The sequence below is a fragment of the Drosophila obscura genome, unplaced genomic scaffold (genome assembly GCF_018151105.1).
Source record: "Drosophila obscura isolate BZ-5 IFL unplaced genomic scaffold, ASM1815110v1 contig_73, whole genome shotgun sequence".
Taxonomy (NCBI): domain Eukaryota; kingdom Metazoa; phylum Arthropoda; class Insecta; order Diptera; family Drosophilidae; genus Drosophila; species Drosophila obscura.
Window position 1 is genome coordinate 72696 of NW_024542865.1, and position 16324 is coordinate 89019.

Sequence of the window (16324 nt, forward strand, 5' to 3'; positions counted from 1 at the left end):
ATCTTGAAGGACGTTTTAGTAGTTAGACGGAAGAATGATAGATAAATAGAGATACAGATAAGGACAGATAAAGAGTTTGACAGAGAGAGAACTTATTTTACGTTTTTAAATTAATTTTAAAATCTTCAATCACAAAATATGGCAATAAATGCACGCCTGCAGCCTGCTAAGCCACATTTGAAAAGAGAGCATAATAATAATAGTCCAAACCATCAATAATGAAACAAACCCTTCAAAGCCAATCCCATTGTAGATTTTCCCTTGGATAAGGCACAGCAGGCACTCACTTTGCACTCTCCTCCCAAAAAGTATACTTTGTACAATAAATTATATTGCTATTACAACTGCTTTCAACCATGTACTACATGGATAATTTGCCCACTTACAAGCTGGTCGTTGTGGGCGATTGTAAAACGGGCAAGACCTCATTGATAAAGCGACTCCTCACAGGCCGTTTCAATGCGAATTCCTACTATTGGCCGACAATAATGCACACTGAACAGGATCTCGTGTTCCAGACCAAACGTGGACCCGTTCGCTTCAATGTTTTTGACACCACCGGTGAGCACAAGCATCCCGTACTGGGCCGCATGTACCATAGAGGCAGTGACTGTGCCATCATTATGTGCGATCTGACCGACGAGGAGACCTGTGACAATGTGGTCCTGTGGAACACCCAACTGTGGAACGATTGCGGCCGCATTCCCACTGTCATTTGTGGCAACAAGGCGGGCGACCCCAACCGCACCGTTTTCAAATTTGATCCAACAATCTGCAAGTCGAATATGCAGTACTTTGACATCTCGGTTAGCAGCAACTACTGCTGCTCGGAGCCCTTCATTCATCTTTACTATCAGCTGATGGGCGAACGTTTCCATTTTGTTACTTTGTTGCCGCCAAACGGGCTTGCAGCCATTCAGGAGGCGGACGAGCCCCAACAGAAAGACGATCGCGATTGCGATTGCGATAACGAGACGCATAAGAAAGAAAAAGATAATCTTGACAAGAAGAATGCTATCATAGAGAAAGTTAAGAAGTTTCTTAAGGAGAAGAACTGGGCCCTCGGGATGGACAAAGCCCACTGCGAGGAGGACAACAAGACACTGAAGAAAGACAGCGACGATCTTGAGGAGCAGATCGTAAACAATGAATAAGTTTCAATTTGATTGTTTTCCCAAAATTGTTTTAGTTTCTGTGCAAAAAGAAAAAGTTTATTGACTACTTTTGTTGTTGTTTCGAGACCACTAGAATTCGGTGTGATATGAGAAGTTTTCATACTCTAATGCTCTCTCTTGCGGTGTAGCTGGCAGGTGCATATATAGTTATGTCTTATTCTGTCAATTTGTGGGGTTGCCCTTTGGCCCCAGCGGCTGCTAACTATTATTGTGTGTATGAGCCCATATAAAGTGGAACACCTGAAGTTGTAGGCATAGAGTCAAAAACCTTGCACTTTGGACCCCTCGCCCATTCCGCCTTCATGGAATCGGTTTGGCAGTCATTGATCTATTGTCAGTCGCGCCGCAGTGGGGCAGCAAAGTGAACAGCAAAGGTATATCACGAAGAGCGGTAAGCTGCCAAATGAGTTGCGGCCACTTGCTAAGGAATTGCCTTACCTTATATTAAAATGTACCTTGTTGACAGCGACGACTGCATTCGGCATCAGAGGCTATGACCAAAGACAATATAAGAATAAGATACATACCGCCACACGAATTTTGCAGGCTGGCTTTAGAGCTGGCTCCAGGCTCTCTTGAGCCTCTCTTTTTTTAGAGAGAGAGAGCGCTCTAGAGCCAGCCGCTCTCTTGTATGCATACAGCATACGAAGGCACACGAAGTTGGTTCTTTGCCGCTGCGACAGCCGAGCCGCGTCGTCGCGACGACTGTATGTGTGCTCATGCATAAGTGGCAGGGGAAGCAACTGAAAATTCATTTCTTCATTCTGGCTATAATTATGATTCGATCTGATTCAGATTCAGCAGTCTGGTAGATATTCTCTACGATAATGCGTTTTAAGTTTTATCGTATCTTTAAAAATGTGCCTGCCACAGATTTTCGTCTTTTGCGGGGGCGGAAGGGGGCGGGGCGAAATTTTGAAATACACTTGTAGCAGTGTGATATCACATGAGTCTGAAAACTAAATTTGGTTGCCCTAGCTCTTATAGTCACTGAGATCTAGGGGCTCAACAAGACGGACAAACAGACAGACGGACAGACAGACAGACAGACGGACAAACAGACATGGCTATATCGAATCGGCTATTGATGCTGATCAAGAATATATATACTTTATGGGGTCGGAAACGTTTCCTTCTCTGAGTTACACACATCCACTTTTACAACAAATCTAATATACCCCTTAACTCTTTTTTGAGTACGGGTATAAAAATACATATGTCGGATCATAATAATATCTCCTTGGCCGAGTTGCAGTTGTTTCTATGTCGGCCAGGTGTTCATTAGCGAGTGTATTCTGAGAAACTCGCTCGGAGAGCATAAAAGGAGCGAGAGAAAGGGACGCACGTCGAGCGTGTTCCTCTGCGGTGGTGAGTGTGAGGGAGGCAGATATAGAGATAGGGAATTTGCGTAACGAGTAATAATTGTCTCGGAGCTCTGGTTTGCAATATTGAGAAAGTAGTTGCGTTAGAGAGTTTGCCCACACCACGAGCCAAGCGGAGTAATTCTCTATTGACGTAGAACCGTAGTTAAAATGGCAGATCCAACCCAGGAAAATATTAACCAAACACATATGTAATATATTTAATACATGACTTCACGTTGGAATAATTGTCATTAGGGTATTCAGCATGCGACGTATTCAACGACTGTAAATAAATTCATTTCTCAACTCATAAAAAGGTTTTCGTCTCGAAGATCGTCCGCTTCGCACAAGTACGCACACATTCGCAATTACTGGTTCTGTGTGTACTCACACATGCGAGCGAGATGGAGCGAATTTCGTTGCTTGCTGAAAAATTGGCATGCATATGGTAATTGAAATATATGGGCGTTACGCATCTTATACTTATATTGTCTTTGATCGCACAAAGGAGCCTTAGCGGAAAGGGCGCTTTGGATAAAATGAATAAACTCATCTATATTTTCCAGAGCTTTCGAAAATGTAATTTTCAAAATATTCGGTATTCATGTTGAAGAGATATGAGCAATCAAAGTTGAAAATTTTTTCCGTTTCATAGAAATGGATCGAGGATGAGGATGGGGGCCATGGGGAATGGATCCCGAGGGTGTGGCACACTGTCTGGCGACACATTGATGATGCGAATGACATCAGCGTATGGCTGTGCTTCTTTGGGTCTGCCTTCTGTGTCTTCTTTATAAATTATTATTTCGGTGGAAATTAAAAAATTCCCCATCAAGATCGATCGGGGAATGGGAGTTGCATTATCCATGGTAATGGGGCGGGCGGTATGGGGCATGAGGCGTGAGGTAGACAGCATCTGGAGCATGACAATCTCTGATGAAGGAGCAGATGGACCTTAAAATTCCATGGAAATTCTCAATTGTTTTTAATTTAACAATAAATTCAGCAATCAACACCCGAAACTCCCAAAAAAAAATTAACACAAAAAAAATGGCCCAACGATGGCCAGTTAATTAACAAAGAAAGCATGAAACACCACCACATAAAAAACGAGAAGGAACGTGTGAGTCGGTTCTGGGGACGCGACTCTACTTATACCCGTACTCAGTCAGTATATACATTTTTGAGCTTATGATTTTTTAGAATTTAAAAATAAAAAAAAATTTAACATTTTACATTTTTTGGCTGTAGCAAAAAAAATTTAAAATTTTTTTTTAATGCTAAAATTCTAAAAAATCATATGTTCAAAAATGTAAATACTGACTGATTAGTAGATCCTTGTTAGCACACACGCACACACAGACCCTTAGACTCAAATATAATATATTAGGGTTCATATTCGGGTGGTGTTTGAGGTGCGGTACCGGTATGTACCATACATACATATGTCAACTGTACACCTTAGCACCTGCTACTAGGTCACTAGGTCAACGGGTCACAGGTCATTAACAAGAAGAACAGAACAGATCAGAACAGAACAGATATGATCTGACTAGTTTTTGTTGGCAGCGACCCTTAAATTAGTATCACCACCACCACCACCACCACCCCTCACGCATGAGAGCACACCCCTAAGTAGCACCCCCATTAAGGTAACTATGTCAACTGCCATGATCTGACTTGTTGCTGTTGTTGTTGGCAGCGACCCTAAAATTAGTAGAAGTTAACAATACAGACAATTAACAATTAACCTCGGATTCAGCTGTACGCAAAACGCACGCACTTCCCACCCCCCGACTTAAACAGGTGTCAGAGAGTAGGGAGGGTGTATACAACTTCATTACGGTTAACGAGAACTCACCCTTCCTAGGATCACTCCCTCACCCTATAACACCACCAGCAATGTACGCATGTCCAACCTACCCGACCAATCAAATTCAACCACTCCTCACGCATGAGCTCACACCCCTCAATTTCACCCTCATTAACGTAACTAGGTCAACTCTCACCCCCCCCTTTTTATGATTTATTACCCCTTAATTACCCTCCCACCCCTTAAATTTTGATTAATGGCCCATTGATCATCCCCCACCCCCATTAATTGTAATTAATGATCCATCAATCACCCCCACCCCTACCTGTCAACACCTCTTGGCTCAGAACCCGAATTATTACATTACTGATACACGCATGGATTTATTTTCCATCTTTGGCTATTCTTTTATGGCGAATCTCCTACCCCATTTCCAAGGGAAGACTCCCCCCAGACATGGATATTCCAGCTTTCAAATTGGTTTCCGTCTGCCATATCTATCGGTATGGATCGGATAATGAATGGCGCACTACCAACACAATCCACAGTGGTGGATCTTTCGATAAATAAATGAAAACTGGTTTGTCGCTGCTCTTTGAAGCGCGCTTTTGGAATTCAATTTTGGCCACAGCCAAAGATACAGCTACAGATACATTTATTAATCGATGGATGGATCCGATGGGGAAATCATTTTAATTGATTGAAAATTGCGGGTGACGTCAGCCTATGGCTGTGCTTCTTTGGGTCTGCCTTCTGTGTCTTTTCATAAATTATTATTTCGGTGGAAATTAAAAAATTCCCCATCAACATCGATCGGGGAATGGGAGTTGCATCATCCATGGCAATGGGGTGGGCGGCATGGGGCATGAGGCGTGAGGCAGACAGCATCTGGAGCATGACAATCTTTGATGAAGGAGCAGGTGGACCTTAAAATTCCATGGAAATTCTCAATTGTTTTTCATCTCAATTGAACACAAAAAAAATGGCCCAACGATGGCCAATTAATTAACAAACAAAGCATGAAACACCACCACACAAAAAAAAAGAGAAAAACAAAGCAGAACAAAGCAGAAAGCAGGCAGCGGGCAGCAACAAACACGAAACACGTTAGCGGCCATCTGAAGCCATGTCTACAGATATCATTTTGAGACACACTTTCAGAGGAAACTAGGAAACTCATTAATGCTGGATCATCATCTACGATCCCAAAAAAGCATTTGCCAGATATTGATTTATGGATTCATAATTCAATTAACAAGCGTTTCTCTCCCTCTCCCTCTGTCTCTGTTACTCTCTTTGCAGGTATGTGACTGTTTTGCGATTCGTTTCGCTTTGATTTCGATATTCAGATTCCGAGATTCGATTGAGGATTGGGATTGGGTAAGGTAAACAACAGACTGCTTGACGCTTGGACCCTGCACCCGTGTGCCTCCCCGCCTTCAGTGGCCATCTCTAAATGAGCCCATTAGCTGTAAAAAGACAAATTTTTGACACCGCACAGCAGTCCCCACACGCGACAACAACTACGACGACGACACCCGACGACTTTTGACCAAAAGCCAAACTTGATTTAATTCCTGTATCTGTAGCTTTAGCTTTAGCTAATGTACCTGTGTATCTGTGAGTGTTGCAAATGAAACGTGCCGCCAAAAAAGAGTGGAAGAAGAAACAAAAAGCCTGGAATACAAAACAAATTCAAAAAGAAAAACAAATAACTTTAGACTTTTGCCAAAAACGAATGAATTTCTTGGCTCTTGATTCCCAAAAGAAAAAGGCAGTAATAGCAGAAACTTGATCTTGAAGGACGTTTTAGTAGTTAGACGGAAGAATGATAGATAAATAGAGATACAGATAAGGACAGATAAAGAGTTTGACAGAGAGAGAACTTATTTTACGTTTTTAAATTAATTTTAAAATCTTCAATCACAAAATATGGCAATAAATGCACGCCTGCAGCCTGCTAAGCCACATTTGAAAAGAGAGCATAATAATAATAGTCCAAACCATCAATAATGAAACAAACCCTTCAAAGCCAATCCCATTGTAGATTTTCCCTTGGATAAGGCACAGCAGGCACTCACTTTGCTCTCTCCTCCCAAAAAGTATACTTTGTACAATAAATTCTATTGCTATTAAAACTGCTTTCAACCATGTACTACATGGATAATTTGCCCACTTACAAGCTGGTCGTTGTGGGCGATTGTAAAACGGGCAAGACCTCATTGATAAATCGACTCCTCACAGGCCGTTTCAATGCGAATTCCTACTATTGGCCGACAATAATGCACACTGAACAGGATCTCGTGTTCCAGACCAAACGTGGACCCGTTCGCTTCAATGTTTTTGACACCACCGGTGAGCACAAGCATCCCGTACTGGGCCGCATGTACCATAGAGGCAGTGACTGTGCCATCATTATGTGCGATCTGACCGACGAGGAGACCTGTGACAATGTGGTCCTGTGGAACACCCAACTGTGGAACGATTGCGGCCGCATTCCCACTGTCATTTGTGGCAACAAGGCGGGCGACCCCAACCGCACCGTTTTCAAATTTGATCCAACAATCCGCAAGTCGAATATGCAGTACTTTGACATCTCGGTTAGCAGCAACTACTGCTGCTCGGAGCCCTTCATTCATCTTTACTATCAGCTGATGGGCGAGCGTTTCCATTTTGTTACTTTGTTGCCGCCAAACGGGCTTGCAGCCATTCAGGAGGCGGACGAGCCCCAACAGAAAGACGATCGCGATTGCGATTGCGATAACGAGACGCATAAGAAAGAAAAAGATGATCTTGACAAGAAGAATGCTATCATAGAGAAAGTTAAGAAGTTTCTTAAGGAGAAGAACTGCGCCCTCGGGATGGACAAAGCCCACTGCGAGGAGGACAACGAGACACTGAAGAAAGACAGCGACGATCTTGAGGAGCAGATCGTAAACAATGAATAAGTTTCAATTTGATTGTTTTCCCAAAATTGTTTTAGTTTCTGTGCAAAAAGAAAAAGTTTATTGACTACTTTTGTTGTTGTTTCGAGACCACTAGAATTCGGTGCGATATGAGAAGTTTTCATACTCTAATGCTCTCTCTTGCGGTGTAGCTGGTAGGTGCATATATAGTTATGTCTTATTCTGTCAATTTGTGGGGTTGCCCTTTGGCCCCAGCGGCTGCTAACTATTATTGTGTGTATGAGCCCATATACAGTGGAACACCTGAAGTTGTAGGCATAGAGTCAAAAACCTTGCACTTTGGACCCCTCGCCCATTCCGCCTTCATGGAATCGGTTTGGCAGTCATTGATCTATTGTCAGTCGCGTCGCAGTGGGGCAGCAAAGTGAACAGCAAAGGTATATCACGAAGAGCGGTAAGCTGCCAAATGAGTTGCGGCCACTTGCTAAGGAATTGCCTTACCTTATATTAAAATGTACCTTGTTGACAGCGACGACTGCATTCGGCATCAGAGGCTATGACCAAAGACAATATAAGAATAAGATACATAACGCCACACGAATTTGGCAGGCTGGCTTTAGAGCTGGCTCCAGGCTCTCTTGAGCCTCTCTTTTTTTAGAGAGAGAGAGCGCTCTAGAGCCAGCCGCTCTCTTGTATGCATACAGCATACGAAGGCACACGAAGTTGGTTCTTTGCCGCTGCGACAGCCGAGCCGAGTCGTCGCGACGACTGTATGTGTGCACATGCATAAGTTTTTTTACAGCGCTTACCACCCCAATTTTAAAAAACTCTTATATTGTATATCCCTCAGTAGCTATTATATAGGCACTCAACTATAGGACAGTGTTGGGAATACAATACAGAGAAGGAATTTAAACAGAATAGTAAAAAAAGGTTTAAGGTCAACGAGATCCTTTTACAGGTAAATGCTTTGGAAAAAAACTACCTCTAAACTATCACATCAGATATAGTTCAAGGAGATGAAAACCCTGTTTGACAGTGTTTTCGAAGAGCCTGAGTGAGAGGAAGGATCAAAGGGTAGAACTCGTTTAGAGAGAGAGAGAGGGAGAATGCAAGGATTGATTTTGATTTGTCACAATTTTCAGGTAAAAAAAATCGATATTGATTTTACAGAATTTCCAGAGGAGAAAAGAACTTAGTTCACATTTTCACCGATAGTGAATTTTCAGGTAAAAAAAAATCGATATTGATTTTACAGAATTTCCAGAGGAGAAAATAACTTAGTTCACATATTCACCGATAGGTGGCGCCACCAAGTAGTAATGAAAAGGGACCTTCTACGTGTTGCGAGTAAATCCTAAATTCGCAACATGTTGCTTAAGGATGTGAAACATGATATTTGATTCAACAACCCTATTCTCAGCAACATGTGGTTTTCAAATAAATGGTTTCAGTTTCTGATATTTACCATGATCATGTTCAAATAAATATTTTTTCATATTGATTTGGGAATATATATGGTTTTAGTTTCTGATATTTACCATAATCATATCCTTTAAGAGTAGAGTTACCTATATTTATATATAGGAGGTGCAATCAATGAATAAAAGTATAAGATGAATGCAAAGAGAACTTATTAAAGTAAATATACGAAGAAGGTCCCTTTTCATTACTACTTGGTGGCGCCACCTATCGGTGAAAATGTGAACTAAGTTATTTTCTCCTCTGGAAATTCTGTAAAATCAATATCGATTTTTTATACCCGTACTCAAAAAAGAGTTAAGGGGTATATTAGATTTGTGGTAAAAGTGGATGTGTGCAACGCAGAGAAGGAAACGTTTCCGACCCCATAAAGTATATATATTCTTGATCAGCATCAATAGCCGAGTCTATATAGCCATGTCCGTCTGTCCGTCCGTCTGTCCGTCTGTCCGTCTTGATGAGCGCCTGGATCTCAGAGACTATAAGAGCTAGAGAAACCAAATTTGGTTTCCAGACTCATGTGATATCACACTGCTACAAGTGTATTTCAAAATTTCGCCCCGCCCCCTTCCGCCCACACAAAAGACGAAAATCTGTGGCAGGCACAGTTTTAAAGATACGATAAAACTAAAAACGCAGTATCGTTGAAAATGCCAATATCTACCAGATTGCCGAATCTGAATCAGATCGGATCATAATTATAGCCAGAAAGAAGAAATTAATTTTCAGTGGCTTCCCCTCCCCCTCCCGCAGAGACAACACAACTCATTTTCCTTCTCGCTCGCACACTCTGCCGCGTTCAGTGCGCGAGCAACCCCTAGCGGAGGAGATGTAGAATATGAATGGAACATGTACAATCTACATGTTAGATGTATAATAGACATTTTATATGTAGATGTAGATAGCATATGTAGCAAAAAAATGTAAAATGTAAAATTTTTTTTTTTTTTCTAAAGTTCTAAAAAATCATAAGCTCAAAAGTGTATGTACATATATACTGACTGAGTACGGGTATAAGTAGAGTCGTGTCCCCAGAAGCGACTCACACGTTCCTTCTCGTTTTTACCTGAAAATTCACTATCGGTGAAAATGTGAACTAAGTTCTTTTCTCCTCTGGAAATTCTGTAAAATCAATATCGATTTTTTTTACCTGAAAATTGTGACAAATCAAAATCAATCCTTACATTCTCCCTCTCTCTCTCTCTAAACGAGTTCTACCCTTTGATCCTTCCTCTCACTCAGGCTCTTCGAAAACACTGTCAAACAGGTTTTTCATCTCCTTGAACTATATCTGATGTGATAGTTTAGAGGTAGTTTTTTTCCAAAGCATTTACCTGTAAAAGGATCTCGTTGACCTTAAACCTTTTTTTACTATTCTGTTTAAATTCCTTCTCTGTATTGTATTCCCAACACTGTCCTATAGTTGAGTGCCTATATAATAGCTACTCACAGCTATAAGCTATTACAGAAACTAGTAAACTGTATACAAAGATGGATAACCTAGAGGTCATTTTTATTGAGTCGCAACCGGAGGAAACCATAAATCTGGATTCTCAGCCAGACTCCGTGGACCTGTCACTGATTTTTGGAATTAAAACCCAAAATTATCTCGAGAGGAATTGGGATCCTATTAATGAGATTAAATGGGATGATGATAGTGAGGATGATGACCTCATGATATCATCAAATACATTTTTGAGGAATATGTCGGTGAGGATTCCATGACTGAAACGCCATTCGTTTTGCCGGATGATGATCATATTTTCGATTTGGTCGATGATCAAGACTGCGGCGAAAGGGATCGACTCAGGGATCTACTTCGGGATGAAGATGACGCTGAGTTAATAGCGGCGTTGGAAAGAACTGAGGCTGGATTTAAATAAGGCGAGAAAGCATATGTATAATAAAAATATTCGATGTATTTTTCTAATCATAATATTATATACATACATACATAGGTATAATAAATAGAATACTACATTTAAGAAATTTATTTTCAATGTTTCCTTACTTCTGATTGGGTGAATTTCACTTCCTACTATTACATGTTACATCCCCCCAGAGAATCATAGGATTCGTTTGAAACAGGTTTTCCAAGCGAGGATTACACAAAAGAATAAGTGCATTTCAGGTATAGGTACCTGGTATTGAATGTATTTATTGGTTGAATTTCACATTCTATTATTACATAGTCAGCAGAAGAAATCGTTTTGAAACCGGTTTTAAACGAGTACTGAACCTGTTGAATACAAAAGACTGAGTAGGCGTTAGGCAGATAAATAGAACGCTTTTTATGAAAAACTCTTAGTTCTCTTCTAATAGTGAAAGTGATCAAACAAAATATAAAAATTTCAAAATGAATCCCGAAATCGCGTGCACTATGTGTTCAGAGTTTGTTAAATTAACAGAGTTCGCCTCTCACTACGACAGTTGCGTAGGACCGCGGATTCCGATTGAGTGCAATCTATGCTATAAATCCTTAGAGGGAACAGAGATCGACTCTCATTATGAGAGTTGCTTAGGTCCCCAGAAAAAAGTTGAGTGCGATCTATGTTTGAATTTCCTCGACTTAGCAGAGCTAGACTCTCATTATGAGGTATGTTCTGCTCAAAGAAATGCTTTCAACGTGCTAATGAGGAAATCTTCTTCGACAACTGACCTCCGAGAACAGTCAACTTCAAGATCTTCAAAACGGCCTAGAATGAATGCACCAGCGGAAAACATTGACTGTGCAATATGCGGTGAGAGTTACACTCCCTCGAAGGAAAAGCGCCATATTATGTCTGAAAAGCATAAGAATGCCGCTGCAGACCAAATACATAACAATCCTAATATTATCAACCTGGCATCAAACTCGAAATTTCCCATAAAATCATATCGGATTCAATCCAGTAAAAGTAATCGGATTGACTTAAAAGATTTTTATAATGATTGTAAAAATGATATAATCAATTTACTTAATTGTTGTTTGAGCGAGTACAGAGCCGTAAAGTTCAATTTAAAAGTATATGGTCTGTATGTCAAGCAAACTGATGATGAAACCTTGACAGAAACAATGAAGCATTTCATAACTTCATACAAACCCATATATGAGCAAGAGTTCATTGATGAACACTTAAATAACGCTCTGGAAAACCTTATAACTTTAAGCAGCGAATTCCAGGAGAAGGATTCAGGTTGGGCTATAAAAAATTTTAAATATTTTGAGTTAACAATAATTAAACTGGAACACATCCCTGCAAGGGGGTATATAGAAGCTCCTAAAAAAATTAAATCACGAAATGCTATCATCAATGTTAAAAATGTAGATGATTTTTGTTTCAAGTGGTGTATTTTAGCATCATTAGCATATAAAAGACATGCAGAAACTACATTTACAAGATCAGTTGAAAAAAGGTTGGCTCGAGACAAATTAGCAATCCCATCAAGCTATCGCATTTTAAACATAAACCAGGAAATAATTCATTATAACGGTTTTAGACTCGATTTTTCTGAGATTGAGTTTCCAATAACAAGCAAAGGAATAAAGCGATTCGAAAAAGCCAATGAGGATTTCAGCATCAATATATATGAAATTGATGATAATGGTAAAAACGTTGTGGGACCCACAGTGAGGACTAATAAAATTCGTCCTAATCATATAAACTTGCTAGGCATCAATAGTGATATGCAAATGATGCACTATGCCTATATAACGTGCATGAAGAAGTTATGCTATTCCCAACATAGTAAATCTCATAGTGCAGCATATTTTTGCGATAACTGTTTGCAATTTTATAGTACTACAAATACTATTCACGACACTAAGGAGTGTGGAAAAGTTGCGGCTCTATATCCAGAACCCAATACTAAAACCATATTTAAAAGTTGGTCGAAAAAACTTTCACCCCCAGTCGTAATTTATGCTGACATCGAGGCTGTTTTGGAAAATTTCCATAGAAATCTTAATGATCCCTCCAAATCATCGACTACTATGGCGCAGAGGCATACAGCATGTGCAGTTTCATTTTATGTTGCACATAAATACAATCCTCATCTAAATGAGATGTGGACATATGAAGGTAAATATTATAAAATAAATAAATAAATATAAATAAACTCTAAGCATTACGACTTCGTTATTTCAGGACCTGATTGTATTGAAAAATTCTGTCAAGTGCTTAGGGCTAAAACTGATGGCCTTTATGAGAAGTACTGGAAATCTAGTAAAAAGCCCATATATGAATTCAATATTTGGGATGAAGACTGTCAGGAACACGAAGCGTGCTGTGCCTGCGATGAGCAAATTTTGGTTGATGATCGTGAAAAATACTTCAATCAATTCACGGGCCAATATGTAGGGCCTATTCATAAGGTCTGTAAACAAACATTTAGATTAAGCGATCCCTTTTTCCCTGTAGTGTGTCACAACTTGTCTCGATATGACATCCACTTATTTGTAACATCGATAAGAGATGAATTGAAACCCATTCCTTGCAATAAAGAGTTATATATTGCGTTAACTCAAACTTGCAAGCTTGATTCACATCTTCATCAATATAAAATAAGATACATAGATTCAAATAGATTTTTAAATTCGAGCTTAGAAAAACTTGCTAGCTATATGGATGTATCCAATTTCAAAATATTGAACAGCAAATATCAAAACGAAAAATTTGACATGCTACGAAGAAAAGGAGTATTTCCCTATGACTATTTAGATAGTTTTCAAAAATTTGAGGAATCCCAGCTCCCTTCAAGGGAATATTTTTATAATTCTCTGAATGATGAGGAATGTAGCGTGGAAGATTATAACTTTGCTCAGAGCGTGTGGAGAATGTTTAACTGTACTAGTATTAGAGATTACTTAAAATTATACTTGGAAAGCGATGTTCTAATTCTTGCCGATGTATTCGAAAATTTTAGAACTCTTTGTTCACGAGTATACAGACTAGATCCCATTAATTATGTTACTGCTCCTTCAGTTTCATGGGATGCAATGCTTAAATACACAAAGATAGAATTGGAACTTATAAGTGATCCTGATATTTATAACTTTTTAAAAACTGCAGTCCGGGGAGGGTTGACTCAAATGTACCCAAAGGATCGCTACAGCAAATAACAAATACTTAAATGACAAATTCAAGTCTAGCGATCCTATAAACTACCTGACATATATTGACGCCAACAATTTATATGGATGGGCTATGAGTCAACCACTTCCATATTCCAATTTTAAATTTCTAAGTAATAATGAAATTTTATCTTTCAACGCTCTTAATATATCAGCCAGAGGTAATATAGGATACATATTAGAAGTAGATCTGAAATATCCTAAAAATGTTCATAATAAACATAATAGTTTACCATTCTGCCCCGAAAATAAAATTCCGCCAGGAGGAAAGCAGCCCAAATTAATAGCTGATTTATCAGATAAAAAGAATTATATAATACATTTAAAACAGCTGCAGTTATGTATAGAGCAAGGTATGATTGTAGAAAAAATATCTCGAATACTATCTTTTAAACAGTCCTGTTGGTTAAAGCCTTATATTGACCTAAATACAACACTAAGAAAATTAGCTGTAAATGAGTTTGAGATAAACTTTTTTAAATTAATGGTCAATGCCGTATACGGCAAAACGATGGAAAATGTAGAAAAGCGTCGTGAGGTTGCATTAGTCAAAAATTATGAATCCAGACAGAATTCCGCAGGGTTTAGACAACGCATAGCTAGACATAATTTTCACAGTGTTGAAGTCTTTGGAGATAATTTAGCTGCAATTGAATCAACTAAATCAAAAATTTATTATGATAAACCCATATACATTGGAGTTAGTGTATTAGAACTTTCAAAATGGTTAATGTACGACTATTTCTATAATTTCCATTCTGTAAAATGTCCATCATCAAAAATACTTTATATGGATACAGATTCATTTATTATATCATCAGAAGAAGATTTTTATGAACTAATTAAAGACAATCCTAGTCGCTTTGACAAATCAAACTATCAAACCTCAAACAGATTCGGTATACATCGTGCTAATAACAAGGAACTAGGTTTAATGAAAGACGAAAATGCAGGTCGGATAATGACCTCTTTTGCAGGATTAAAAGCAAAAGCATACTCATATTTAGTTGCAAAAGATGATAGCTCTGACTTTGATAACGTAAAAAAGGTTAAAGGAGTCAAAAAGTCAGTAGTGAAAAGATTATCGCATGATCATTATATTGAATGCATTAAACATAAAAAAACTTATTATGGTCAGCAGAGAGTTATTCGAAGTAGAGGTCATAAAATATATACTGAAATTGTAAATAAGATAAGTCTTAATTATAAGGATGACAAGAGATTTATATTGCCTGATAATATTTCAACATTAGCTCATAATCACTTTGAAATTCAAAATATTTTATATTCTAGTAATGATACACAAAATATTGTATAAGTAATCTGAATTGAATATATTTAGATTTAGTATAAAAATATGATAAGTAATTGTATATTTTGTATATATTTTGTATAACTTTTAATGAAAAATGTATGTATATAAAAAATAAAAAAAAACAACATCAAAAATTGTTTGATGTTTAATTATTTTAATAAATTCTTTTTATCTATCCATGAATTGTGTGTTTCATCAAACCCTAACCATTTAACAAAAACTTTATCATGTTTTCTTCGGATTATTTTTTCAACTAAGAAAGCATTTTCATCTTTCACTTTTTGGAGTTCTTGATAGTCCTCCAGTTCATATGTTACAGGATTGGTAGACTTGACTTTTAAAATTTTAAAAACTTCGGTTGTCCAGTTTGGTTCATATCCCTTCGTAAAAATACCTTTATATTGTAGTCTGGGCAGCAATCTCAGTGTGCTTTCTCGTCTCTGCCCGTTCCAAAACCCTCCTGGTTTCTTTTATTCTTCTCCTTTTCTCCTTCGTATTCTTTGCGCTCTCTTTACATTGAGAGTGTCTCTATATGTGTTGGTGCTGAGAACACGATTACAGTGGGCTTAATGGCTAGTATTAAATGTATGTACAGTGGTATTAGGGGATAGTACTGCTACAATTCGGCCTATCCTGACAGTGAGGATCTCCTGATTCTCTTTGCCATGTTTCTTGTTATTATGCTGCTCTCAGCCATTTTTCTAACATTTTTCTTTCTTACATTTTTTCTTTGCATTTCGCTTGCTATGATCTTATTCCTTGAATCAGTTACATCCTCTTCATTCTTATTTAAATTGCTTTCGTGTTCATTTACATTTTCATTTTCTAATTTAGTATTTACATTTTGTTCATTATTTACATCTTCTTCATCATCTAATTCATTATTTACATTTTCTTCATCATCTAATTCATTATTTACATTTTCTTCATCATTTAATTCATTGTTTACATTTTCTTCATCATCTAATTCATTATTTACATTTTCTTCATCATCTAATTCATTATTTACATTTTCTTCATCATCTAATTCATTATTTACATTTCTTCATCATTTAATTCATTATTTACATTTTCTTCATCATTTAATTCATTATTTACATTTTCTTCATCATTTAACTCATTGCTTACATTTTCTTCATCATTTAACTCTTTGTTT

At 38.2% G+C, this 16324-nt stretch overlaps 3 protein-coding genes across 3 annotated transcripts; all 3 read left to right on the plus strand.

Annotated features, from left to right (window-relative positions):
* Window positions 1-356: 356 nt before the first annotated feature.
* On the plus strand, window positions 357-1154 carry LOC121404990 (GTP-binding nuclear protein ran-1-like). Its single transcript, XM_041595476.1, has one exon. It carries the CDS (start codon window positions 357-359, stop codon window positions 1152-1154), a length of 798 nt encoding a protein of 265 aa, XP_041451410.1.
* Window positions 1155-6502: 5348 nt separating this feature from the next.
* LOC121404991 (GTP-binding nuclear protein ran-1-like) lies at window positions 6503-7300 on the plus strand. The gene has a single exon (XM_041595477.1). It carries the CDS (start codon window positions 6503-6505, stop codon window positions 7298-7300), a length of 798 nt encoding a protein of 265 aa, XP_041451411.1.
* A 5154-nt stretch (window positions 7301-12454) lies between these two features.
* LOC121404992 lies at window positions 12455-13841 on the plus strand. The gene is made up of 2 exons (XM_041595478.1): window positions 12455-12801; window positions 12868-13841. Exons 1-2 carry the CDS (start codon window positions 12714-12716, stop codon window positions 13839-13841), a joined length of 1062 nt encoding a protein of 353 aa, XP_041451412.1. The 5' UTR covers window positions 12455-12713.
* Window positions 13842-16324: the final 2483 nt, after the last annotated feature.

Excerpts from the sequence above, each read along its gene's own strand:
- LOC121404990 (XM_041595476.1), top strand. The coding sequence starts at position 357 with ATGTACTACATGGATAATTTGCCCACTTACAAGCTGGTCGTTGTGGGC.
- LOC121404991 (XM_041595477.1), top strand. The coding sequence starts at position 6,503 with ATGTACTACATGGATAATTTGCCCACTTACAAGCTGGTCGTTGTGGGC.
- LOC121404992 (XM_041595478.1), top strand. The coding sequence starts at position 12,714 with ATGGCGCAGAGGCATACAGCATGTGCAGTTTCATTTTATGTTGCACAT. Across the intron at positions 12,802-12,867 it reads TGAGATGTGGACATATGAAG|GACCTGATTGTATTGAAAAA; the intron begins GTAAATATTATA and ends TCGTTATTTCAG.